The sequence below is a fragment of the Dermochelys coriacea genome, chromosome 1 (genome assembly GCF_009764565.3).
Source record: "Dermochelys coriacea isolate rDerCor1 chromosome 1, rDerCor1.pri.v4, whole genome shotgun sequence".
In the NCBI taxonomy this organism is placed as follows: domain Eukaryota; kingdom Metazoa; phylum Chordata; order Testudines; family Dermochelyidae; genus Dermochelys; species Dermochelys coriacea.
The window spans coordinates 48,411,672-48,436,947 of NC_050068.2; the positions used below are offsets into that span (position 1 = coordinate 48,411,672).

The 25,276-nt window shown below is 42.8% G+C and overlaps 1 protein-coding gene across 2 annotated transcripts in view; it reads left to right on the top strand.

Moving 5' to 3' along the window:
• Positions 1–25,276, top strand: part of PDS5B (PDS5 cohesin associated factor B) — a 260,336-nt gene that overhangs the window by 187,630 nt on the left and 47,430 nt on the right. For both annotated transcript variants that reach the window (XM_038410765.2, XM_038410755.2), the window contains exons 18-24: positions 498–603; positions 4,882–5,042; positions 8,768–8,891; positions 9,660–9,818; positions 10,584–10,652; positions 16,623–16,759; positions 24,918–25,041. In XM_038410765.2, the coding sequence (XP_038266693.1) occupies positions 498–603; positions 4,882–5,042; positions 8,768–8,891; positions 9,660–9,818; positions 10,584–10,652; positions 16,623–16,759; positions 24,918–25,041 (880 nt within the window). The remainder of the gene's footprint in view (positions 1–497; positions 604–4,881; positions 5,043–8,767; positions 8,892–9,659; positions 9,819–10,583; positions 10,653–16,622; positions 16,760–24,917; positions 25,042–25,276) is intronic.

A 25,276-nucleotide genomic window follows, 5' to 3' on the forward strand; every position in this document is an offset into this window, starting at 1 on the left:
AGCTTTACTTCCAGCTTTACAGTATCTGTCATCTTTAATGTAGACTTAAAAAGAAAAAAATATAGGTTTTATTTTACCACTCAACTCCTAAAATTCTGGCTGTAGGCTAAATAACGAGCAACCTCTGAGTGTATCAGTTCTAAGAAACTATGATAGCCAGTAATCTGAAGTAGAAAAATGATGTTTTAACTAACTTAATTTCCTAGTAGCACTCAAACTATTCACTTATTTTGCATTGGTCTCCCTTAAACAGAGTAATTTATTTATAGCTTATATATTCATTATTGTAAAGAAGGCGGTTTTGTGAGTGGAAAATATTACCTTAGAACCATCATCTCAAATTATATATATTATGGAAAAGCAATCAGATATTTGTGTAAGGCTGATTAACTGTGCCTTTCTAATAGATTTGAACTTAATGTTTTAGAAATGGATGTTAGCTGAAATCTTCAGTAATTTGTAAATTTGAGTCAACATTCTGTTTTTCCATTTCTCAGTGCCCTTATCAAGCAAGTAAACAAGTCTATAGATGGAACAGCAGATGATGAAGATGAAGGTGTACCTACTGATCAGGCAATCAGAGCAGGTCTCGAATTGCTTAAGGTAAATATTCTCTTGTTGTTCAGTGAACAGTAAGATAGCTTTTTTAAAATTCTCTAAAATAACTTGGTTAAAATATATTATTAATTCTCAATTTCTTAAGCTACTATAGACTTTACAACAGTTATCCAGAAGAAAATGTTTTCCATACTCTTCACGTTAGATAGAGTAATGGAAGTGAGAGAGCAGTAGAAACTGTAATTGCAAGCTCAGTATCTTTTCACAACTATATTCAAATATTACTGTGTCCTTTTTTCATGCATGATGTAAATAAGAAGGTAGTGAGGATATTTATATACACAGTGCTATATATTCTCTTAAAATTATTTTAAAATTGAAAGTATTTTCTTTTGGAGATTTGGATCTGAGCTATAGCTATTGGAGTGCGCATTTGCCTGCACTTCCATCCGTCACCTTTTGGTTTTATTCCTTTGTGCTGTTTGTTGTGTGTACGTACACGTACACACACACACACACAAAGTAATCATTAGTGCAGCCATTTTCACCTGTATCATATGTATTGTCTTGTGTTGCTGCATAACTTGGTAATCAAGGTACTGATTGGATTGATTGATCGATTGATTGGTGATCCCTCAATTTGAGGATGATTTCTACCATGGATTTACATGTGAGTCCTGAGATGACTCAGGAGTCTGATCCTGAAACTGCAAATCTGTCTGCAGTAGCTACAGACATTTTTGTGACAGGCCAGCAGCCTGCTGGGAAGAAGTTATTTCTTTTTCCTTCCTCCTCTGTACCTTTTCAGCTTCGAGGGCAAGGTGCTTCTCAAAGCAGGTCACTCTGGCCTGATAGAGGATATGGTGCCATTGGGGTCAGATGGTAGCTTGCTCTTCCCAGCTTGTGATGTCCACATCAGTTTTCTTAAGACATGCTTTCAGTGTGTCTTTGTAGCGTTTCCTCTGACCACCATGAAATCTCTGACCAGGGTGACTGAGGGTAGAGGACTTGTTTTGGGAGGCGAGAGTCTGGCATCCGAACACAGTGTCCAGCCCAGCGAAGTTGGTGCATGAGAATCATTGCTTCAATGCTAGTGACATTGGCTTCAGCGAGGATGCTGGCATTAGTGCGGCGATCTTGCCACTTGATGCAAAGGATCTTCCAGAGGCATCGTTGGTGATACCTCTCCAAACTCTTGAGGTGCTGTCAATAGATCACCCAGGTTTCACATTCACAGAGGAGTATAGGAACAACAATTGTCTTACAGACCTGGATCTTCATGTCCTGTCATAGGTCACGGTCCATGAAAACGCATCGGAGCAATTTCCCAAAGGAAGCACTTCTTCACTGGACTGTGTGCTGGATCTTACTGTCTATTTTTGCATTTTGAGAAAGTTGGCTACTGAGCTAGCAAAAGTGCTCAACTCTCTCTCCAAAGTTTGACCCTCAATGGTGATTTGTGGTGGGTCATGTGCAAGGCCTGAAGCAGGTTGATAGAGAACTTTAGTCTTGTCAATATTGAGTTAGAGTCCTAGGCTTTGGTGAGGTTGTGCAAGAAAATCCAGTATGGACTGAAGGTCATTTTCAGTGTGCATGAAGATGATGCAATCATCAGCATGCTGAAGATCAGTAATGGATGCACTGAAGACTTTAGACTTAGAGCGGAGATGTCAAAGGTTAAAAAGCTGTCCATCCATTCTGTATTTAATGTCAAGTCCACTGGGGAGGTGATCTTTAACGAGGACCAAAATGACTGCTAAATAAATGGAAAACAAGGTTGGAGCAATAATGCATCCTTGCTTAACCCCAATTTTGATGACAAACGGTTCCGTCTCAAGACCATTACAGAGAACCATGACAGATCATGGAGAAGCATTAGGACCATAATAAATTTTGGAAGGCAGCCAAATCTGGCCAGTACCTTCCACAGGGCTTCGCAGTTGACAGAGTCAAAGGCCTTTGTCAAATCGATGAAAGCCATGTACAGGTTCTGATTTTGCTTCTGAGACGTTTCCTGGATTTGCCAGGCAATGAAGATCATGTCAGTTGTCCCGCAGGATAGTCTAAAACCGCACTGAGATTCTGGCAATATTTCCTCAGCAAGGGGAAATAATCAGTTTAAGAGGATACGGGCAAGAATTTTCCCTACTTAGATAGCAAGGCAATGCCTCGATAGTTTCCATACTCCGATTTATCTCTTAAAGATTGTAACAATGTTAGAATTTCTTCTGGAATCTTCTCATTATATCAGATATGAAGAAAAAGTTTGTGGAGCTTCCTTACCAGTTCTTCACCTCCAAACTTGTAGATTTGAGCTGGTATGCCATCTGGCCCTGCTGCCTTGTTGTTCTTAGTTTGCATAATGGCTCGTGTTACTTCTTCAAGAGTAGGGTGTCAGCAAGAGATTCTCTTTCATGTCATTGAGGTATAGATTCAATAGTGGCGTCAGAGACAGTTGATTCACGGTTCAGGAGTAACTCAAAATGCTCTTTCCATCTGGCTTTGCTGTGCTTAAAATATGTTGACCCGTCTTGGGCTCAGAGTGGTGTGGGTTCATGGGAGCATGGCCATAAATGGCCCTTATTGCCTGAAAGAAACTCCTCATGTCATGTTTATCAGCATGAAGCTCAATCTCCTTGGCCTTATTTTTGATGTTATGGATTTTCCTTTGGGCTTCCTCCTTGAGTTGCTGGTATGACTCTTTCTAATCCATAGGAGAGTGACTTGCCTCTGCCTCCCTTTTTCTTCTTCAGAAACCAACTACAGTGGAACCTGGCTATAGTCAAATCATTTAATATTTTAAAATCACTGTTTTATTCAAAGAACATCCAATTCCTAATTTTTACCACACTTTATTATTACATATAATATTAATATTGGGATAGTATGCCAAGGCCCCAGTCAGGATGAATCTTGCACTAGACGTGGTATAAACATAGTTAAACAAAGTTCCTATGTCTCTCCTGTTCTCCTGTTTTTCTTGTAATTCTGACAAAATAAAAAATGGGGAAGAGCTCATCACCTTATGATTTACAAATGTGTACTCTAAATAGTGTGAAAATCTCTTTAACTGAAGCAGTACAGAATTTAATGATCTGACTTCACTATAAGGGGTTCCACTGTGTTGCTCATACCATATATGCTTAGTTATGTTTATGGCATCAGATACATTAATGCTGTAGAGTACAGCCTCAAGTTTATGAAAGTCTTGTGGGTCACCAAAAATTGACAGTTGGATTCAGACAATTAAAGATGCGAGCTCTGTAGACTTTGAAGTCTGCAGAACATATAGCCCAGATTATCCAGAGATCTGAGGCCAGCTTGTTTAACAATATGGTAATTTGGGATGGGGAAGGGTGAGTGTAGATGTTTAACATCCATAGTTGAAAATCTGTGCATGTCTGGAAAAAGTTGAAAGAAGTCAAGAGTGAAAGGGTAGGTTTGACTTGTCATCAGAGGTGGTAAGGAAGACCATACAAGCCAAGATGTCGCTCAGGAAGACAATGGAGAAAGATGGTTCTAGGACAGAACTGAACTGTGTGACTATCAACAGAGAAGAGAGGGAGTAGGAAGAGAATCCACTGAAATTAATGCTGATAAAGTGGTCAGCAAGGCTGGCTGAGAGCTAGGAAAGGATAGAGACCACAGAAGCCCAAGGAAGAGAGGGATAGTCAGCAATGTGAAAGGCAGCAAAGAAATTATGGAGTATGGAGAAAAAGCACACAAGTTTGAAAAATTTGTCATTAGTGACTTTTCATGAAGACCATTTCAGCAAAGTGGAGAGGACATAATCAGGTGTGAAAGGGAGGAAGTTGAGGCTCCAAAAAATCAACAGCCTACTCAAGGTGATGAAGGGAAGAAGAGGTGATAGAGAATGAAGTAGGATCAAGTAGAGTGTTTCTTTACGGTCAGAGATAGTCTGTTCTTTGAGATAAAAGGGAAAGAGCCAGGAGAGAGAGAAGGAGATGGCAAAGCAGAATGGAATAGGATGGCAAGGACAGTCTAAAGGGTTAAGGATAAATGTTTTGGGAGACCCCACCGCTGGACATGGGGAAAAAAACAAAATCAAAGGATTGTGAAGGGAGGTTGAGGATGGGGAAAGCAAATAAACATTATTAAGACCATGGGCACAGTGAGACAAATGAGCAGAAGTGAGGGAAAGAAGGTCTTCAGTGGAGAGGTGAGAGGTAGGATTGCTTTTCCAAAAAACTGCAGTGTATTCTAAGGGTTCAAAATATGGCAGATAACATTTGATAATTTAAACAATTGTGGGGTTGTTGTTTTTTTAAAGTTAACATGTGACTTGTCACTTTCTTGTTGCAGGTCCTGTCATTTACACACCCTATCTCATTCCATTCAGCTGAAACTTTTGAATCCCTTCTGGCTTGCCTGAAAATGGATGATGAAAAGGTGGCAGAAGCTGCATTACAAATTTTTAAAAACACAGGAAGTAAAATTGAAGAGGACTTTCCTCACATCAGATCGTGAGTTCGATTATACTGTTCTATTTGAGTACAGTTCTTTATTAAATGGAATTCTAGAAGTTACATTTTATTCATGTGGAAGTACTATAATAAACATCTTTTTTTTTTTTTTTTTTGGAAGGACTCCATGTTACTCCAAAGAAAAGTTTGTGGCATTCAGGCTTTTAATAAGAATAGCAGTGTGGTTTAAATAACCTTAAATGCATTAACTGATGAAAGGTAGAAGTGCAAGAAATAGGTGAAAAGCAGTGTTTCTTCGAGTGATGGTCCCTATTGTATTGCACTGACTGTTTTTGCATGCACTCCATGCATCCGGAGTTGGAGAATTTGAAAGCAGTAACATCCGTTAGTTCTTCGAGTGCTTGCTCATGTCAGTTCCATTCTAGGTGTGTGTGCATCCACTTGCATGGCTGTTGGAGATTTTTGCCTTAGCTGTGGCGCCCTCTGGAGTGCCGCGCTAATGCCTTGATATGTCAGGCGCTGCCAGCCCTCACAGTTCCTTCTGATCGCCCATGGTGGTCAGTCGGAGCGCCTTTCTTGCTTAGCAAGAGCTATCGGTTGTCTACCATTTTGAACTTCGTGCTTTAAGGCCGTTGTATATAGTTTGCTTTATTTGTGTTAAGTAGTTCTTAAATGTCATTTAGTTAGTAGTTAGGGTCCCAGCTGGATGTTGCCCCAGGCGGAGCGTGCCCTAGTCTCCTGGGTTCAAGCCCTGCTTTGACTGCAGTAGGCCTATGTCTGCGAGTGATTCCCCCACAGCAGCTGCCTTAAGTGCCTGGAGGAGTCGCATGTTAAGGAGAGGTGCTGGATCTACAAAAACTTTCAGCCCTGCACCCAGAAGAAGTGGGACATTGGCCTCAGGGTTCTCCTGATGGAGTCCACCCTCCGCCCAGCTTCTGAGCTGTCCGGGGAGGTTGCACCAAGTACCTCGGCCTCCATGTGCAGCGCCTCACCGGCACCTGACTACGGGCGCTGTTCGCAATGACTGGTGCCGAAGAAGAATGGAAAGAAGTGCGCCCTGGCCCCAAGCAAGAAGGCCCAGGTGTCATCTATCAAAGGACGTAGGCCTGCCCACCAGACTGCTCCAGAACTACACGATCGTGCATTCCTGGCTGGGGCGCCCAGCCCCCTTAAAGGTCCACCACCAACTCTTGAGAGCAGTAGGGGATCCGCACTCCTGCCTGCACCTTGGTCATCCCAGGTTCCCATGGCGCAGGGAGAGCACAGGTCTCCACCTGCTCCGATGAGAACCCCGGTGCTGCAGGACCCAGCTAAGGCTCCCCAAGAGGGCAAGTCCACCATTAAGACCCCTCAGGAGACGGGAACAATGCTGCATTGTTGGTCGTCCAGGCGAGCTCCCAGATACCGACGGCACTACTCTCTGGCATGGGGCCAACGGTCCCCTTACTATTCCTGGTATTGTTCACTTTCTCAACAATCGTCATCTAGGCATCAGTCCCTATCACCAGCATGGTGGGAATGTTTGTGGTACCAGTCCTCCCTTCCACAGTACAGTTACTATTCAGTTAGGCATGAGCAATGGTCACCGGTAGCCACAACCAGCAAATAAATGCAGGTGTCAACTGCTCCTTCCTGGTCGCTGAAAGGGGTTCCTCTGGTACAGAGAGCCAGTTCAGCCCATCGCCACGGTCTCATCGGCATCACTAGGCACTGGAGCCCGCTCCTTTTTCAGTGGCACATCAATGACTGCACAGTCAGGGGCCAGCGCAGTGACCTCATTGGAGCAGGAGGGGCATGTGGGTTGTGATGATGCCTCCTTCTCAGCACTCGTCGGTGGTCCCGATGGAACATCTGGTGGTGGCCCCACCAGCCCCAGCCCCTGTACCGGAAGCCGGTTCAGAGGTCGGGGCGGAGGAACCTGTGCCCAGTCTGAAGCCCCTTTCTATGACATTGGTCGAGATTCCAGCGTCCCCACCGGCAGTTCAGTCTTCCTCTTCATCCCCAGACGAGGCAATCATGGGACCTTCTAGAGCTGGCCCGCTGGATGGCTTTAGGGAGCATCAAGCCCTTCTCTGGTGTGTGGCTGAGAACTTGGGGCTCGAGGTGCAAGAGATGGTGGAGCAGGAGGACGCCCTCTTCAACCTTCTCTCAGCTACTACTCTCGCCTGGGTTGTCTTGTCTGTGTATGAGGGGGTCCTCAAAATAGCCACGGCCTTGTGGCAGACCGCCTCCTCCATCTTGCCCATCTCAAAACGGGCTGAGAAAAAATTGAAGTTATTGGCAAGAAGGAACCGAGAGGGTGTAGGGCCAGTGGCACCTGATATACTGTGGCATGAACGTGGCACTCCAGAGGGCTCCACAGCCAGCCCTATGGGTACTGCTAAGGCAAAAATCTCCAACGGCCATCCATGTGGGTGCGCTCACCTCGAATGGAATGGACTTGAACAACACATCTCGAAAAACAGCAGCTACGAAAGGTAGGTAACAGTTTTTTCACGCATGTACCATAGGCTCACCTCATGGTTTTGTCTGAGGTGATAAAGGGTAGGGCAGACCAACCATGTCTGCAATTCCTTCTCACCACCACATGGTCCAGGTCAGAGATTAGTTCCTCTTGCACGTGATGAACTTCTGAAAATATATAGTTGTACATAGTTAGTTTTAGAGTATTTTACTGTTTTTACTGTTTATATATTACTTTTTTGTAATTAACTAGTTTTAGGAGTAGAATTTGGACTTTGGGTGGGGGGGGTGGTGTTTCTGCATAAATACCCTTCCTCCCCCTTGTAGCCATGCGCTTGTACTGGACTATGCCGAAGACCCTAGGCTTTAAAATCTGTGCCTCCTGTCCGCATTCCTTCTCTGCCAGCGGCGAATGTTAACATTGCCTTTGCTGCTTGGGAGAAGCCCACATTGCATCCCAGTGCAGTATCTATCAGTCCTTCCCCAGCTGTATCTGAGAAGGCTGGGCTCGCTGCCTTCAGAAACACCTCATTGAAGTTGCCACAAGACCTCATTCAGACCCATGGCCTCCTTCAATGGTATGCCTCTTGGGGACATATGTAGAGCAGCCATGTGGAGTTCAGTACACATTGTTGCTACGCATTACACCTTGGTGCAGGTTGCAGTGGCAGATTCCTCTTTCAGCACACCTGTCTTCCGCTTAACCATTCCAACTTCATCCTTGCACCCTCCTTCAACTGAGGTACTGCTTGTTAATCACCCTCAGTGGTATACAATAGGGACTATCACTTGAAAAAGAAGAGGAAGTTACTTGGCTGTAACTGGAGGTTCTTTGAAATGTATGGTTCCTATTTGTATTCCACTTCCCGCTCTCCTTCCCCTTTGCTTTGTATCTGTTGGATTTGAGGTAGAGATGGAACTGGAGAGGCGGTTGGTCTGCCTATCACCTCAGAAAACCACAAGATGAGCCAAAGGTGTGTGTGCGTACCAACAGACGCTATTACTTTGAAATTCTCAAGCTATGGATACATAGTGTGCATGTCTGAAAACTAACTCCATATTACTGTACTTCAATTACCACAGCCTGTTATCTAAGTTAATCACTTTTGTAATGCTGGAAAGGTGTTCTTTCATATTTAACATTTGTAGAACCAGATGAAGGACAGGGAAAAAAACTGAATTTCCCAAGGAGTCCCCCAGTCATTTGTGCAAATAAGAGTTTCTTTTGTATAGTTATATTGTGAAAGCACGTAAAGTAGCAAACTTAAAATTTGTAAAAGATATTCACTTTTTACTTTTAGTGCTTTGCTCCCAGTTTTGCATCACAAAGCTAAAAAAGGCCCCCCTCGTCAGGCCAAGTATGCCATTCACTGCATCCATGCAATATTTTCCAGCAAAGAAACACAGTTTGCACAGATATTTGAGGTAAGAAAAAAGGTTTTAATTATTTTTCTTTTAATCTTCACATTGCGTATTCGTATTTGTCTCTGTATTTTTATTATTTTGTTAAAATAAGGAGTGTAGTGGAAACTAATCTTGAAACACAAGTTATTCTATCAGTTCTTCCCCAGTATCCAAGACATAAAACTAATGGAAATAAACTTTTTTTTCCTTTCTCCCTTCAATCTCAAATGAATAGTTCTTGTTCGTGCAGTGGAGGTCATATTAAAGGGCTCCAATCTTGCTGGTTGAATAGATTCTGGTAGAGGGTCTACACTTACCTTGTAGTGATAACAGGCTCCAGCAAGCAGTCCTTGATGGTTCAGTTTGTATTTGGAAAGGGAACAATGTGTAAATCATTCACTTTCCTTTGGAAGCTCGGGGTAAATGGGATTAAATGGGACTAATGGAAATGTATGCATTCACGATCCTTTATAATTAACTTTTATCGTACCTTTCATCTTGAAGGATCTTAAATCACTATTCAAAGAAGAATCACTTAGTAATTTTGAGGGATGGAATGTGACATCAATTTAACAACGCAGAAAAATATATCCGTTAATCTAATGAGTTTATAATTCCTGCAAATCTTTTGGGGGTGGGTGTGGGAGGGAGGGACAGAACACATTGCTGTAGCAGGTGAAACTTTTAATTGAATGGAATTTTCAGTGTTCAATAATTAGTACTTTTCTAATATAGCTAAACTGATTAGATTGGTATGATCTGAATTTGTTGCCTGTATTTATCTTTTAGCCACTGCATAAGAGCCTTGATCCAAGCAACCTTGAACATCTCATTACACCATTGGTTTCTATTGGTCATATAGCCATGCTGGCTCCAGACCAATTTGCTGCCCCTTTGAAATCCTTGGTAGCCACCTTTATTGTTAAAGATTTGCTAATGAATGACAGGGTAAGTACTTTTTTAACTATTTGTGCCGCCTTTGAGAAATTGTCTTTTTTTCTTTAGTAAGATATTCAGGAAATAGAAAATTAGGATAGTTTTATAAAAATTAGTAGCATGTATGTTTCCACTTGTCTGTATACATCTCGAGATATTTTGGTGTTTTGGCATGTATTTTTTTTTTAACTTGACTGGAAATTTATGCAATAAAAAGGGGGGTAAGAGGGCTTCTCCCCACCCCCCAGATAATGTGTAGAATACGTTTTCCTTTCATGGATCACAGCAAGTGACTGTCTAATACTTAAAGATATTTAATCCACTTGGTGAAATCCTGGCTCCATTTTAGTCTATGGGATTTTTGTGGTTGATTTCAAGCTGGGTCAGGATTTCCTCTCTTGTGCTTGGGCCAATAACTTGACACTTTACGAAGGCTTTATTCAAATTTTGAAATAGTTAGCAGATCTGTAAATGCAAGAATTTAACTTTGTTTGGCTTATATTTTAAAGCAATTGCTTTCTCTTAGGAAATAGAAAAATGAAATCAGTAAAAAAAAAATAAAAAAATCTTTCAGTATGATTAAACTGGTTGTGTCAATAGTGAATACGTGTATTAGCATTACAAAAGCCATATAGTTAACCAGTGAATGCTTGTTTGTCTTTAAAAGCAGACAGAAGCAAATAAGATTATAGTAGTCTTTACTAATAATATAGTATCCTATTAATAATAGTAATAGTATAATAAACTAAACATAACAAGATGTAAAATTTTATTTAGCTTCCTGGGAAAAAGACAACAAAACTTTGGGTTCCAGATGAGGAAGTTTCGCCTGAAACACTTGTCAAAGTAAGTAGTTCTTAAAACTTTTTCTTGGTGTATATTTAACAGCATAATAATTGTGAATTAATAATACCTGTATACCTAAAGATGCCCAGAATTTCTAAAGCTGCCATTAATAATTGTCATTCTTTTCTCTGTTTCCTTCAGATGTCTGCCCTGTGATCTTTTTAAAACTAAAGAAGTTTGGTTTAATAAAATAAGAATTTTGTCAGAATAGGCTTGGACTCACAACTCCTTCCTCTTGGGATTCCACAGGTCTCCTTCATGGGGCTCTGCCATGATTCAAGCGGGCTTCCCCGGCCCACCAGTATCCAGGTTCTAGTCTTGCTCCACAAAGCATCCCTTGGTGTTTCACACTTTTTACCTTGGTTCAAGGGCCCCACATGCATCTTTCTTGAGGAAGGCCTGTGATTCAGACTGGCTTCCCTAGCTCACATGTCTCCCTTCTGGTTCTTGTTCCCATCTCATCCTATTCTGCTGACTTGATACTTTTCTGGATTTCTGCTCTCCAGGCTGTCTGCCCTATCTCCTGTACTGGGAGTCAACTAGCAGCTGGGGTTGATCATGTTAACGAGGTAGCTACTTTATTAATAGCTTGGCTCTTATTCCTCAGCTAGTTTTCTATTCCCTTGAATACCTGTTGGGTATACCTAAATGGGTCATGTCATAGAATAAAAGTTGACTAGCCCCAGACCCCACTATCCCTTAAAGGGGACAGACTATCCTGTTACAGAATACCATTCCAGCAATCTCATGCATCACCAGTGGTACACATACCACAATTTGGGAACCCTTAATCTATACAATATTTATGCAGCCACCAAATTGTAAGCATTTACACAACTCTGTAGTGCAATACTAACTATGAGGTGGAATTATGTTATTAAGCTAAATATACATGGGCTAGACAGGAATTCCCATTGCAGATTATACCAATGTTCCATCTAGGCCAGTATTCCGTCTCTGAAAGTGATCAGTCTGTACAAAATGCTTCAGAAGAAGATGCAAAGATTCCCAAAGTGGACATATATTTTGATGATGATATTTTAATATCTTCAGAAGTATTTTCTTTGCCATTCCTTATGTATTCTAACATTTTTGTTTGCTTTTTAGTGCCATTTCACTCCTGTGGCTTGTGTTCCTGGTTCTCTGCTTGATGATGTCAGCTCACCTAAAACCTTTAACATTTTAAGACTTCTTTTTTCACAGCTTTTATTATTAAGTAATGCCTCATTGTGACAGTTTACATAAGCTGGGAATAGAACCTAGTTCTCTACTATGGCAGGTTAAAATTCTATCTACCTGGCCACACTTTCTCTCAGAAATAACTTTCTATATCTTTGTCCTTTCTGTGCTTATTTATGAAATATACATGCATATGTAACCCACCGTTTCAGTGTATTGTGCTGCATTCTCTACACTAGAGGTGTCAAACATGTCTCACAGGATGTATCTGGCCTGCATGATATATTTCTGTGGCTCTTCTAATGTACTGAAATGTTTGCAGAATGTAAGCTTTCATTTTTTTTTAAATAAGGAGATTTGTAGGCCCCATAGCTACAGAGAGAACCTTTCAAATATGAACCAAGTATAACCAATGTCAGGTTTGTCAGGCAGACTGAAGCAGTGACTAGGAGAGGTGAACTCGCCTGTTCCCTTTTAATCTCATTGCAGTGTGATCTCTGTAAGGGACAGTGATGACACTGTTATGCCAACATTAACTATTCCATTGCTGATGGTCATCCCATCATCTAAAATAAAGGAGATAGGAGTGAAGCCCTTGAGGACTGATGAATTTCTTCATTCCCTCAAGAATTCTTGTCACACCTTCTGCTTCTTGGACTTATCACCCCAGCACCTTGTAGACAATTTTCTAAGCCACTGCCTTATAGAGGCTCCTTAGCCTTTCTGTGAGCCTCTGAGGAGATGAGAGGATACCACCATCTTTTCATCAGTCCCCGCCCCCTACCAAATAGGCATTTTAATGGGTCACTCGAGCTGTCAACCAGTCCCTGCAGAATCAGTTTTCCCCACCCCATTCATTGGCCACCTGGCTCATTTCATCCCAATGTGGCAGCACATCCTATCGGATAAATGGGTCCTAGACATCATCTCAAGTGGCTACAGAAACAGATTCCTTTCTGCCCCTTCTCCAAATCACCCTTTTTCTCTCCCTGTTCAGGGACCCCTCTCGGAAAAGAATTCTCAGACAAGAGCTGGATTCCCTGGCTCAGCTGGAGACAGTAGAAGCTCATACCGCTCCAACAGAGGGAGAAGGGTCTTTACTCCAAATACTTTCTAATCCCCCAAAAGAAAGGGCCTGGAGACCCATCGTGGACCTCCGACAGACGAATATCTTCATCCTCCATTGAAGATTCAGAATGACTACCCTGGCTGCAGTAATCCCCTCCCTCAGTGAAAGTGTGGCTTGTAGTTCTTGTTTTGAGGGACACGTATTTTCATATAGACATTCACACAGTATTTCCTTTACAATGGGCCCCGCATTATAGAGTGCGCTCTTCTTTGGCTTCTTGACACCCCAGAGGGCCTTTACAAAAGTGATGCCTATGATAAGCAGCTTACTTGCAATTACAGGGCAGCCTAATATTTCCCTACTTAGACTGGCTGCTCATGGGACAGTCGTATCAGAAGGTACAAGCAGCAATCACCTCCTTACTTGACCTGCGTCACTCCTTGGGACTTCAGGTAAATCGAGAAGAGTCCACTTTAACCCCACAAGAGGTAATTTATTGGAATGAATCTGGACTCGATTGCAGACAGGGCATACTTATCTCAGGACAGATTCCTCATGATGAGATCTAATATCTCAACTTAAACATAGCCGCAATGATAGTCTGGACATGCTAGCCCACGTGGCCTCTTGCACCTATATGACCCCCTTCACCTATGGGGATGACTGAGGAATGTGTAGCTCTGAGCACAGACTCCCTGGACAAATGGGTCTCACTTCCTCATGGCATTCTGACATCACTCACATGCTGGGAGACAAATGCCAATGTCTGCGTAGGCATTCCCTTTGTTCCAGCCCCACCCATGAAGACGCTTATGATGGATACCCCACTACTGGGATAGGGAGTGCACCTGGATGACCATTCAGCTCCGGGTTCAAGGTATCAAAATCTGGAACTGGTGCATCCAACAACTGATCACCCTCTCTGATGTGCAGTTACTGGGAGAAATGAACTCCCTAGCAGCCAGCCTCAGCGGGCATTTTCACAAGGATCACAAGTGAGAGCCCCACATTTCAGTGATCCAGCATATTTTTTGACAGTGCAGATTTCCATATTGGGATCTCTCTGCAACCCAGAAAAACAGGAAATACCTGGCCTACTGCACTTGGGACGCCCAGAGGGGATGTTTTCATAGTGTAGTGGTCAGACCCACTGATGTATGCCTTCCCTCCTATCCCCCCTGCTCCTTTGCATCCTCCAGAAGATCAAGCAGGACTAGGCAGCAGTAATTCTAATAGCACTATGGGGACTGAGGCAGTACGGGTTCATGATGATCTTGCAGATGGCCTCTCACCCTTGCATTTTACCTACAGCCATTTCTGGGTTTAGTGTTGCAAAACGGAGGCAGCACCAGCCACCCCAACTTTGTATCCATCCATCTGATCCCTTGCTCTGTTGCCCATCCAAAAAGCAGGCTAAGTCTTGCTCAGAGGAGGGTCAATCTATCTTTCTCGATATTAGGAAATCATCTACAAGGAGGTGCTATACTGCCAAGTGAAAGGGGTTCTCTTTGTGGTGTCAGCAGGATTCGGGAGGAGTCTAGGATTCCTCTTATCCTGGAGTATCTACTCTCCTTGAACTCATCAGGCCTATCTGTCAGTTCACTACAGGTATATTTAACAGCTATTAATATTTTTTATCTTCCAGTTTTCAGCCACTCCACAACAATAAAGTTTCTAAAAGGCATTATCAGAACATTCCTGCTGGTATTAAAACCCAGGCCTGCATGGGACCTGAACTCTGTGTTATCAGCACTTATAAACCTGCCATTCAAGTCCTTGGCTTCCTGCTACCCTTTACACTTAACAGTGAAGGTAGTCGTCCTAACTGTTAGTACATTGGCCAGGAGAGTGAGTGAACTTGGGGCCGTCATAGTTCCCCCACCTTATATGATGTTTCACAGAGACAGTTTACCTGAGATTACATCCCAGGCTTATTCCCAAGGTTCCTTCCAATTTTCACTTGAACCAAAGAGCCCACCTATCTGTATTTTACCAAAAACCTCACAATAGTAGTGAGGGCAAGAGACTCCATTCCCTTAATGTAAATTTATTTCAGTGAGAGGTATCTGTTGGTGTAGCCGAGGGGTTCTCAAACTGGAGGTTGGGACCCCTAAGGGGGTCGTGATGTTATTACATGGGGGGGTTGCGAGCTGTCAGCCTCCACCCCAAACCCCACTTTGAAACCAGCATTTATAATGTTAAATGTATAAAAACATTTTTTTAATTTATAAGGACGGGGTCGCACTAAGAGGCTTGCTATGTGAAAGGAGTTACCAGAACAAAAGTTTGAGAACCACTGGTGTAGCCCCTTAGAAAGCATGCAAGAGAGCTGCAGGAGGAGGCTTCTCATCTACAGACGTAACAGGAGCATCATTGACAGGATCCACATGGAGACATCCAAGATGGAGTATGCTAGCGAGCTCACAGATGACTACAGGAGCACCAGGGGAAGAAGGAGAACTGGGTGCTTTGTGGGGAGGAGGCTGGCTGCTTGTCGTCTCAGACAGTAGACATGATATCCCAGGAGGTGTGCTGTCTGCCTAGAGCCCAAATTGAAGATGTTATAGAAAGGATGCTGAGGCTCATCTTGACAGGTTTCAGAGTAGCAGCCGTGTTAGTCTGTATCTGCAAAAAGAAAAGGAGTACTTGTGGCACCTTAGAGACTAACAAATTTGTTTATTTGTTCATCTGTTCCTCTGATCACAATCCCATGCTGTTCACCCACATGGATGCTGATTATACTGCCATGTATGATCCTCAGTAGATCAGCAGGACTACAGGGCTCTGGGAGTGAGGGTGAAGGATTTGGGAGCAAAGGTGGCAGTCCAGTCCATCCTTCTGGTTGAGGGTAAGGGCCAAGGCAGGGTCACGTGCATCATGGAGATAAACGCATGGCTGCACAGATGTTGCCTATAGAAGGGCTTTGGCTTCTTTGACCATGGGGTCCTGTTCTGAACAGGACTCCTGGGAAGAGATGGGATCCATCTGACCAAGAAGGGGAAGAATATCTTCACACACTGACTCACCAATCTAGGGATGAGGTCTTTAAACTAGGTTCAAAGGGGGCTGGTGACAAAATCCCACAGGTAGGTATAAAAAAAGGTGATTTTAACAGAGGACTAAATATGTAGTGAGGGAGGAAAGGGGAAAATTATAGTAAAGTCATAGGAGCAGCAAGAGGGACAACAGTGTGGGAATCTGCTCAACATCTTAGATCTTTGTGCACAAATAAGATATTAATTCTGCTCTTCATATGCATAAAAACAAAATAAATGGTGATTGGATTATTTATATTGGTTGTCCTGTGAGTTCCAAAGTTTAATAGTAATACTTTCATCATGTATTTCAAAAAAAATATTGTGGTATCACAGGACAGCGGATGTGAATGTTTGTGGTGGAAGACTTGGATTATCCATGTTCTGTAGCAGATGTTTACTTACAATAGTAAATGTTGTATAATTTTGTTGTTGTACCTTTCAATGAAAAATTGCTTTATTTCGTGAAAACTAGTAAGGTTTATTTACATTTCAGAAATTTTAGAAACTATGCATGTTGCAATGATGATGAATGCATGTTTCACATGCTTGTGAGGAATATGTTCTCTACCTAATTAAAGCATTTGAGAAGATTATATTGCTAAATGATTAGGCTACTATACAGATTATTTCAAAATTTTGTTTGCAGAGTGTAATTAACTTATTACTTGTGAACATTTCTTTCAGATCCAGGCCATGAAGATGATGGTTCGATGGTTGCTAGGAATGAAGAATAACCACAGTAAATCAGGAACCTCTACTCTGAGATTGCTAACAACAATATTGCACAGTGATGGAGACTTGACAGAACAGGGAAAAATTAGGTATACCATCGGCAATTAAGTGAAACCATCTATTTGGACAGTACAATTGCACTTTATTGCTAGTCGAAGGCACTCTGCCTTTTATGAAGGGAGATAGGGATGAAGAGGAGGAGGGAAATAAGTAAACAAGATTAGCTTTTTAACAATTTGTTTCATCTGGCTGTTAGCCCATTTGCGTTGACTGCTAATGTTTATTTTTGTGTAAATTTCTTAATCTTCCTTCAAGCACAAGTGAGGAGCTGAGTTCACCATCATTGTTCTTGGCAAATGTTGAAAATTCTGTTTACAGAAATCAGTGGGGAGAAGAGAGGGATTACAATAGTCAAAATAAAGAGATTTCCATGTTTGGTATATACTCAAATGACTGTACAATCATTATGCAAATCAAACACCAAACCAGTCCAGAGGGTAGGGAATTGCAAAATAGAGCATTTTGTAGTTATGCATTAACTTTATAGTTACTGCACTCAAGCTGAGAATTCCATTTCAGTATAACTTGTAAATAATCATAATACTGTTACATTTAAATACTATCACAAGACCCATAAATAGAAGTCGGTCCATGAAGGAATTAAGTAGTAGTAATTCTTCTTCGAGTAGTGTCCCTGTGTGTGCTCCACTTTAGGCGTATGTGCATTCCTGCGCTTCTGATCAGAAATCTTTGTAGCCGTGTTCGGCCCCACATGCATGCTCATGTCCTCCTGCTCTGCCTTGAGGGGAGAATCACACTCAGTTCCTTTTCAGCCGCCCCTGACTAGAGATGGAGTGATTAGCAGTCTGTTCACAGATACTTTACTTATTCAGAAATGTGATGTTATCTGGTTTTTAGTGCTTTTATTCTTTTCCTAGGGCATGCCTACACTACAAATTTAAGTAGACTTAAGTCGACAAACAGCCACTTCAGTAATTACTGTGGTTTTCCATGTCCCCACTACCCTCCTTCTGTCTGTGCCTTCACCAGGAGCGCTTGCATCCACTTAACAGGTGCAATGTTGGTGGCTGAGAGCCCGGGTTCTCACTCAGCACTGAGCTCCCTGCTGGGAGCCAAGCTGCAACCCAGGCTCTCAGCTCCTCGCCCCCCACCCCCACTGGGAGCCCAGCTGCCACCCAGCACATTCAGTCTCCTTGGTATCAAAGGCATGTAAACACAGTACTCACAGATTGGGTGGAACCTCTGCAATAGACACCTTTGGTAAGCCTGAGAACCCTGTGGGCCCAGGTACCAAAGCAGCGGTACTGCTGGTCAGGGACAGGGACGTAGACTGTATCATCTCTGGGCAGACAGCTCCAGTACAGAAGCCCCCGGCATAGGCAACTGCAAGGCAGCCATTATCAGACCGCTTGCTGCGGTCTCCAGTCCCTTTGGCACCAGCAACTCAACACCAACAACCACTGATGGTAGATATTACTGTGGCACCACAGGAGTTTAGATTCTCTAAGGACCTTACGGTATCTGAGGCACCAGAGTCTCCTCTACTTGGTACCACAGCCCTGGTACTGAGCAAATCTCGGGCTTAGGGCTCACCACCAGCACTGAGCTGTGCACCTCCAGTTTCCATATCAGCTCCACCACTTTTCAGTGGAGATTTGGACAGTGACCAGGAGGAGGTTCTCTTTCATCACTCCTCCTACTTCTTGCTACCATGACCATCCATGGGCTCAGCCTCCCATGACTTTCCCAGTGGCCCTACTGGGATTCATGGGTGGCCTCTAGGCATCATGCCTTTCCGGGTGTCTGGTGTCATGCACTGAGAGCCTCTGAGGCATTCTACCACAACCACCGCATCTAGCGCCTCAGAACCTCCTGAGGAGATCTTGGAGGAGCAGGAAGTGGGACTAGAAGAGGATCTTACACCAGAAGAGATGATTATGCCCCCTTCGTTATCTGTGGCAGACAATTTTAAGCTCTTCCAAGACCTTACGAAGAGGGTGGCAAATACCAGTAGAGGAGGTAACACAGTCACAATAAGCTGCTAGATATTTTACATACATCCTCCTCCTTGAGGATAGCCCTCCCTATCAACAAGGCCTTTTTGGATCCAGCTAACTCATATGGCAAATGTCAGCATTGGCCACACCGACACGTAAAAGGGCTGATAAAAAGTAATGTGTGTACCCACCCACATACACCCCCAGGACATGGAATTTCTTTTCTCTCACCCTGTGCCTAATTCCATTGTGATTGACGCAGTGAACTTCTGTGGCCGCTAACATCATTCCAAATCCACCTCTTATGATTGGGATTGAAAGCACCTTGACTTATTTGGGAGGCAGGCCTACTCTTCTGCTACTTTGCAATTCATAATTGCAAACTACCAGGCCTTAGCAGCAAGATATGACAATATGAACCATGCCAAATTCAATGCCTTTATTCATAATCAAGTGAAGTCATGATGAGAACAATTCCAAGCCATTATCAATGAGGGGTAGTCAGTGGCCAAAATAATGCTCCAGACAGCACTTCAGATGGGACGGACTGCTGTATCAGCCACATCGACAGTCGTGATGTGATGAACTTTGTGGTTGCATATTTCAGGTTTCCTGAAGGAGGTTCAGACTGTCTAAAACCTCCCCTTAATCACAAACTGTGTACACCACAGTTCACACCACAACACTATTACGAATCACAGATTAAAAAGCTCCAAGTTTCAGAGGCACAAACCATCAGGCCCTCAATCCTCAGCATTGCAATCTTCTACCTCAAAACATCAGTTTTGATGCCTTGGTCAAGACACCAGGAGATCTCTCCCTTCAACAACAGCTGCCACTTTCCAACTCCTCGCATCCCTTTGGATGCTGCATTATTCTGTTCTGCCCCAAGTGGGAACACACAACATCCAGCAGAGGGGTTTAGGAAATGAACTCCCATGGGTATTTGGTCCACTTCACCTCTCTCCTTCCCCCCACTTCCCTTCCCTATCCCTCTTCAGGGACCCTTCTCAAAAGAGACTGTTACAACAGGAGATAAATCATCTCCTCTGCCTGGGAGCTATAGAACCACTTCATCTCTGGGGAAAAGGGTTTTTCTCTCAATATTTTCTGATCCCCAGGAAAAGGGGAAGTGGGAGACCCATACGAGACCTTGGAGCATTGAACAAATACATCAAGGCTCAAAAATTCAATGTGGTCGCATAAGTAGCATCCCTGTTCAATCTTTGGAATGGGAGATTGGTTCTCGGCCTCACTCTCCAGGGCACGTATTTCCACATATCAGTTCTGCTGTCTCACAGATGATTCCTCCAATTTACTTTGGGTCAGGACCATTACCAGTTCAGAGTACTCCCTTTTGGCCTCTCATTGGCTCCCACAGTATTCTCCAAGGTCCTCTCCATAATGCTATCCCACCTACATACTCAGGATCATCATCTACCCATACTTAGACAACTGTCTCTTCAGGGCCTGCTCCTTTGAAGAAGCTCTACGGACCACCTATGGAACTATGGACCTATTTATGAAACCGGGTCTACAAATCAATGTCCAAAAACCGCCCCTAACTTCAATACAATGCTTGGAATTTGTAGGGGCCCATCTCTACTCACTGCAAGCAAGGGCGCTCCTTCCACAGCACAGATTTCACAGCCTGACAATGCTTTTAGAGACAGTGCAAACCAGCTCTCAAACATTGACAAGACATTGCCTCCAGTTTCTGGGGCACATGGTGGCTGGCATGTTCGTAATATCTCATGCCAGACTTCACATGAGGTGCCTGTAGATGTGGTTCACCTCGATTTTCAAGCCAAACAAAGACTGTTTAAACACACCTTTCTCTATGCCTCTAGGGTCAAACACTCCCTGGATTGGTGGAAAGACCCAGCAGACATTTGCACAGGGCTCCCGTTTACACAGTTCCCCCATTTCCCCCGACACTTCTCACTATGGATATATCCCTCATAGAGTGCCCATCTCAACAACCTCATGACTCTCAGCAAATGGTCACCCGCAGACGCAACTCTCCACATCAACCTCCTTGAACTCAGAGCAGTCAGGAATGTTTGTGCTTGCTTTCTTCCACTGATCAGAGGTACACACATGAAAGTCATGATAGACAACATTGCATGCATGTACTGCATAAATCATCCAGTGGGATGCAGATCATCCGCCCTCTGCGCAAAAGCACTAAAACCATGGAACAGGTGCATTTCCCACAATTTTGTAATATCAGCGGCCTGTCTACCGGGAGTGGAGAACACAACAGCAGACCGTCTCAGTTGCAAGTTCTCCCATGACCTCAAGTGGGAAATGAGCCCAGCAGTATTTCACAGCATATTCTGTCAATGAGGGACACTGATGATAGACTTCTTTGACACTTACCTGAACAAGAAATGCCCATGTTACTGCTCCAGGACAGGCTTTGGACAGCACTTGTTAGGGGATGCTCTCTTTCTTCCATGGGATGAGGGCTTTCTATATGGCTTCGCTCGTTCCCTCTGCTCTTAAAAATAAAAAGAGAAAAAGCAGACGACATACTGATTGCTTCCACCCGGTCAAGACAGACATGAAAAGGAGTACTTGTGGCACCTTAGAGACTAACAAATTTATTTGAGCATAAGCTTTCGTGAGCTACAGCTCACTTCATCGGATGCATTCAGTGGAAAATACAATGGAGAGATTTATATAGACACTCAGAGAACATGAAACAATGGGTTTTATCATACACACTGTAAGGAGGGTGATCACTTAAGATGAGCTATTACCAGCAGGAAGGGATGGGGGAGGAAGAAAACCTTTTGTGGTGATAATCAAGGTGGGCCATTTCCAGCAGTTGACAAGAATGTCTGAGGAACAGTGCGGGGGGGGGAGAAACAACATGGGGAAAAGTGCAAATCGGATGTCGGGAATTGTGGCATTCGGGGGCCGGTCGGGGAGCACTTCGGTCTCTCTGGTCGCTTGATTGCAGACCTGGGCGTGGCTATTCTTCAATGGGGGGCCTTCAGGGGCAGGCTCCGGTGGGAGACTGCTGAATTGGAGTTGGTTTGTGGGCTGGATGCAGTTGGCTTGGGCTTGGGTGGAGACTGGGGGTGGATGGGTCATTGCACGGGTGGAACTATTTCCCCATGTTACCCTGGCATCTGTTACTCTCCCTGCGGTGTTAGACTACATACGGATGCTCAATAAGTCAAGGCTCTCTCTCAGTTCACTCAAAGTAAACTGGCGGCCCTAGTGACTTTCCATCAACAAACAGAAGGATACTCTGTTTTCTCACACCTCATACAAAAAGGTTCCTGAAGGGCATAGCAAACCTCTTTCCCCAACCCATATATCCCATCTCAACATGGGCCCTGAACTTAGTTTTAAAGAGCCTGACTGGACTGGTCTTTGAACCTATGGCCACCTGTTCACTCACAAACCGGTCAATGAAGACCGCATTTCTAGTTGCCCTCACCTCGGCAAGGAGAATAGGGGAGATGACGGTGCTTATGGGCACACCCCCCTATTAGTCTTCTTTCACAAAAAGGTTACTCAGGCTACACCCAAAGGTCATATCCAAAGTGACCTCATCTTTTCACATAAATCAACCGATTCACCTCCCGACATTTTATGTTAAGCCTCACCACAATAACAGAGAGGCCATTCTTCACATGCTAGGTATTAAGAGAGCTGTGGCCTTCTACCTGGACAGGACAAAGGCTTTTAGGAAATCTCTTAAGTTTTCTTTCTTTCTATTGCAAATAGGTCTAAAGGCACAGTAATATCATCCCAGTGGCTCTCCAGATGGGTCTCTAACTGTATCAAACACGGCTATCAGATTCACAATATCCATCCAGAATATGCATACACTCCGCGACTGAGGTCGGTTTCCTCATCAGCCGCCTTCCTCAAGAATGTCCCTATCTTGGAAAGAGAATCTCCCATCCACCATAAATAAGATTTCTATCCCCCTTCTTCTCACTTATACACCTATACAGCCCCACTTCTTTACGGACAATTTAGGGAAATGGGCCTTGCAGCATGCTTTGAAAGTCGCCAAGTCCAGACTTTGTCATATGTAGGTATAAACTGGGTTCCAGTCAGAGCACCACATGGAAAACACTTTGGCACTAGCCATCTCCCATTTAAACCCTGGGGCAGTTGGCTGAAGAAACTTGGTAGACTGCAACTGCTAAGATATTTCTCTCAGAGATGGTTTCTTTGGATAGTTGGCTTCAGTGCTTTTTTTAGCTTCCAGGTAAATCTTCTACATAGCAACTGTACTCCTTTATGCATACAATGTTAGCACGTGTACAGATGACATATTTTTGGCTTATTCACCTTGATGATGATATCCTTGAAATTTAAATATTTCTTTAGAAAAGCTTGAGACTTAATTGAAATAGTCTAAACTAAAACAATTTAAGTTAAAGCTGCCACACCACGCTGTTTTTATTTTGATCTAAAGAAAGCATGAAATGTAAAACTACAGTATTGCTTAAGTATTTGTGAAAAGAGCACTAGGATATTGCAGTACCACAGGACACCAGCTGCTGCAAATAGCTGTTAAGAATATTGATACTAGGGCAAGAATCTATTTGAAGAGTACTTCAGTGGGGCTGGAGATCTGACTGGCAGTAGGTTCCAAAAGTCCTATCATAAAACTGCATTTTGGAAATAAGAATATTGATGGCCATGCCATCCACATTGATCTAGAATGAAGACCTACAGAAAAATGAAACTAGCAGGGGAAAACCAACAGTTGGATGAAAGAAAAATATACCATTCAGTGGCTGCCATTGCTTTATAGATTCAGGAATAATCCTGCCTCCAGGCTCCAGCTTGATACCCAATACTGCCAAAGAGTTTGTTTTGTTCAGAGGAATCCTTTAGCTCCATGTGACTTGGAAGAAGTTTAAAGGGTTAGACAACTTTCATTTACATGCTGTGCATTCAGAAGAAGATTTCTTTTTGACATACTTAAATATTAGTCTGTGCAGTGAGAGAAAATGTCAGTTCACATTGACGTTTAAAAGCCACTGATTTTTACAAGTGCTTTCAAGACGTGTCTTTAGATTATGTACAACAGAGCACTTCACAAAATTAAGACTGAGTACTCCAGTTCCACAATTTATCTACCCATTTGGTCTCACTTTGCTGCAGTTTCAAATATATGGCTTATATCAGATCCCCTTTCTTAAATCCTCATATTTCTGTTTACAATGCCTTCTCCAGTATAATACCCCATGTATGATTGCTGTTAGCCTCATCCCCATGGCCCTTCCCCCTCCCCCCCCCATTCTTTAATTCATTTGCTTATTACAGTCACTTGTGGCTTGTTTTAATTCAGATTGTGAATTCTTAAGGGCTGGGACTGTCTCTTACCATGTGTTTGTATAATCTCTAACATAGTTGGACCCTGATCTTATTCTGGCTTCTGTGCACTGCTGGTTAAGTTTATATAGATTGGGTCAATACCAATTTGCAAAGATAAGATGAGGAAACTATTTGATACTATTATGATCTCTTTGTCAATATAGTATCACCCGATGTACCAAAAATCCAACCATATTTAGAAAATAGCAAATGCCTACTTAGAGGAGCATGTAAACCAATTACTGGCAGTCCTAAAATATTGAGAGATAAATGGTTTGACTCACCAGATCCCTTTATCTGGCTTCATAGGAGAAGAAATGCTTTAGCCCTTATACTGAGATTTCATTAGCCCTAGTATATATAAGAGGACATGATGCATATTGTGCTACATCCGCTAATACATAGGCATTACGATAAGGCAAACTGGAACCATTTCCTTATGTGAAACTCTTTGAGGAAATCAGAAAGGACATTAATTCTCTTGGGGAAAACGTGCCCAAGTGTATAGGTGTACCCTAAGTAGGCTGTGATTATGCTGTCCTGAATCTGGAAACTAATCCCTTTCATACAACAAATAACACAAGGTTAGCAGAGGTACTATATAAACTTCTAGATGGGTAGAGATTCCATGAGAAGTATTAATTTACAAGCTTCTAATTTTACTTTTCAGTTATTCAGTTATTACTAATTATTTATATAATTATTTTTCATATAGAAAGCAAAGGCCATGCAAATTCCTCCCTGTTCCACCTGAGCCATTTTTCAGCATGATGGAGAAAAATTGTTTCAAACTTTAGGGATGTGATTCCATGACTCAGATAATTAAATAATTTTCAACTAATTTAACCCATCTACCTCTGTGCTTGTTTTTCAGTAAACCCGATATGTCTCGTCTGAGGCTGGCTGCTGCTAGTGCTGTTGTGAAGCTGGCACAGGAACCTTGTTACCATGAAATCATCACATTAGAACAATACCAGCTGTGTGCATTAGCTGTTAATGTAAGGAAATGGGGTGGAGGGAAGAGAAGAGTATGTGTGTGCCTGTCTGAATCAGCTAATATGTATGCTAATAATCTAAGGCTTCAGATCGCTAAGAATATTAATTTGAAGAGTCGTTCTCAATATTCAGATTGCAATTCTAACTTGTTTTCAATTTTAAATTTGTTTCTTATGATCCTGAAAATTCTGGGGTTTTTTATGTTGAAATGATGAATATTACTAGGAACTAAAAATA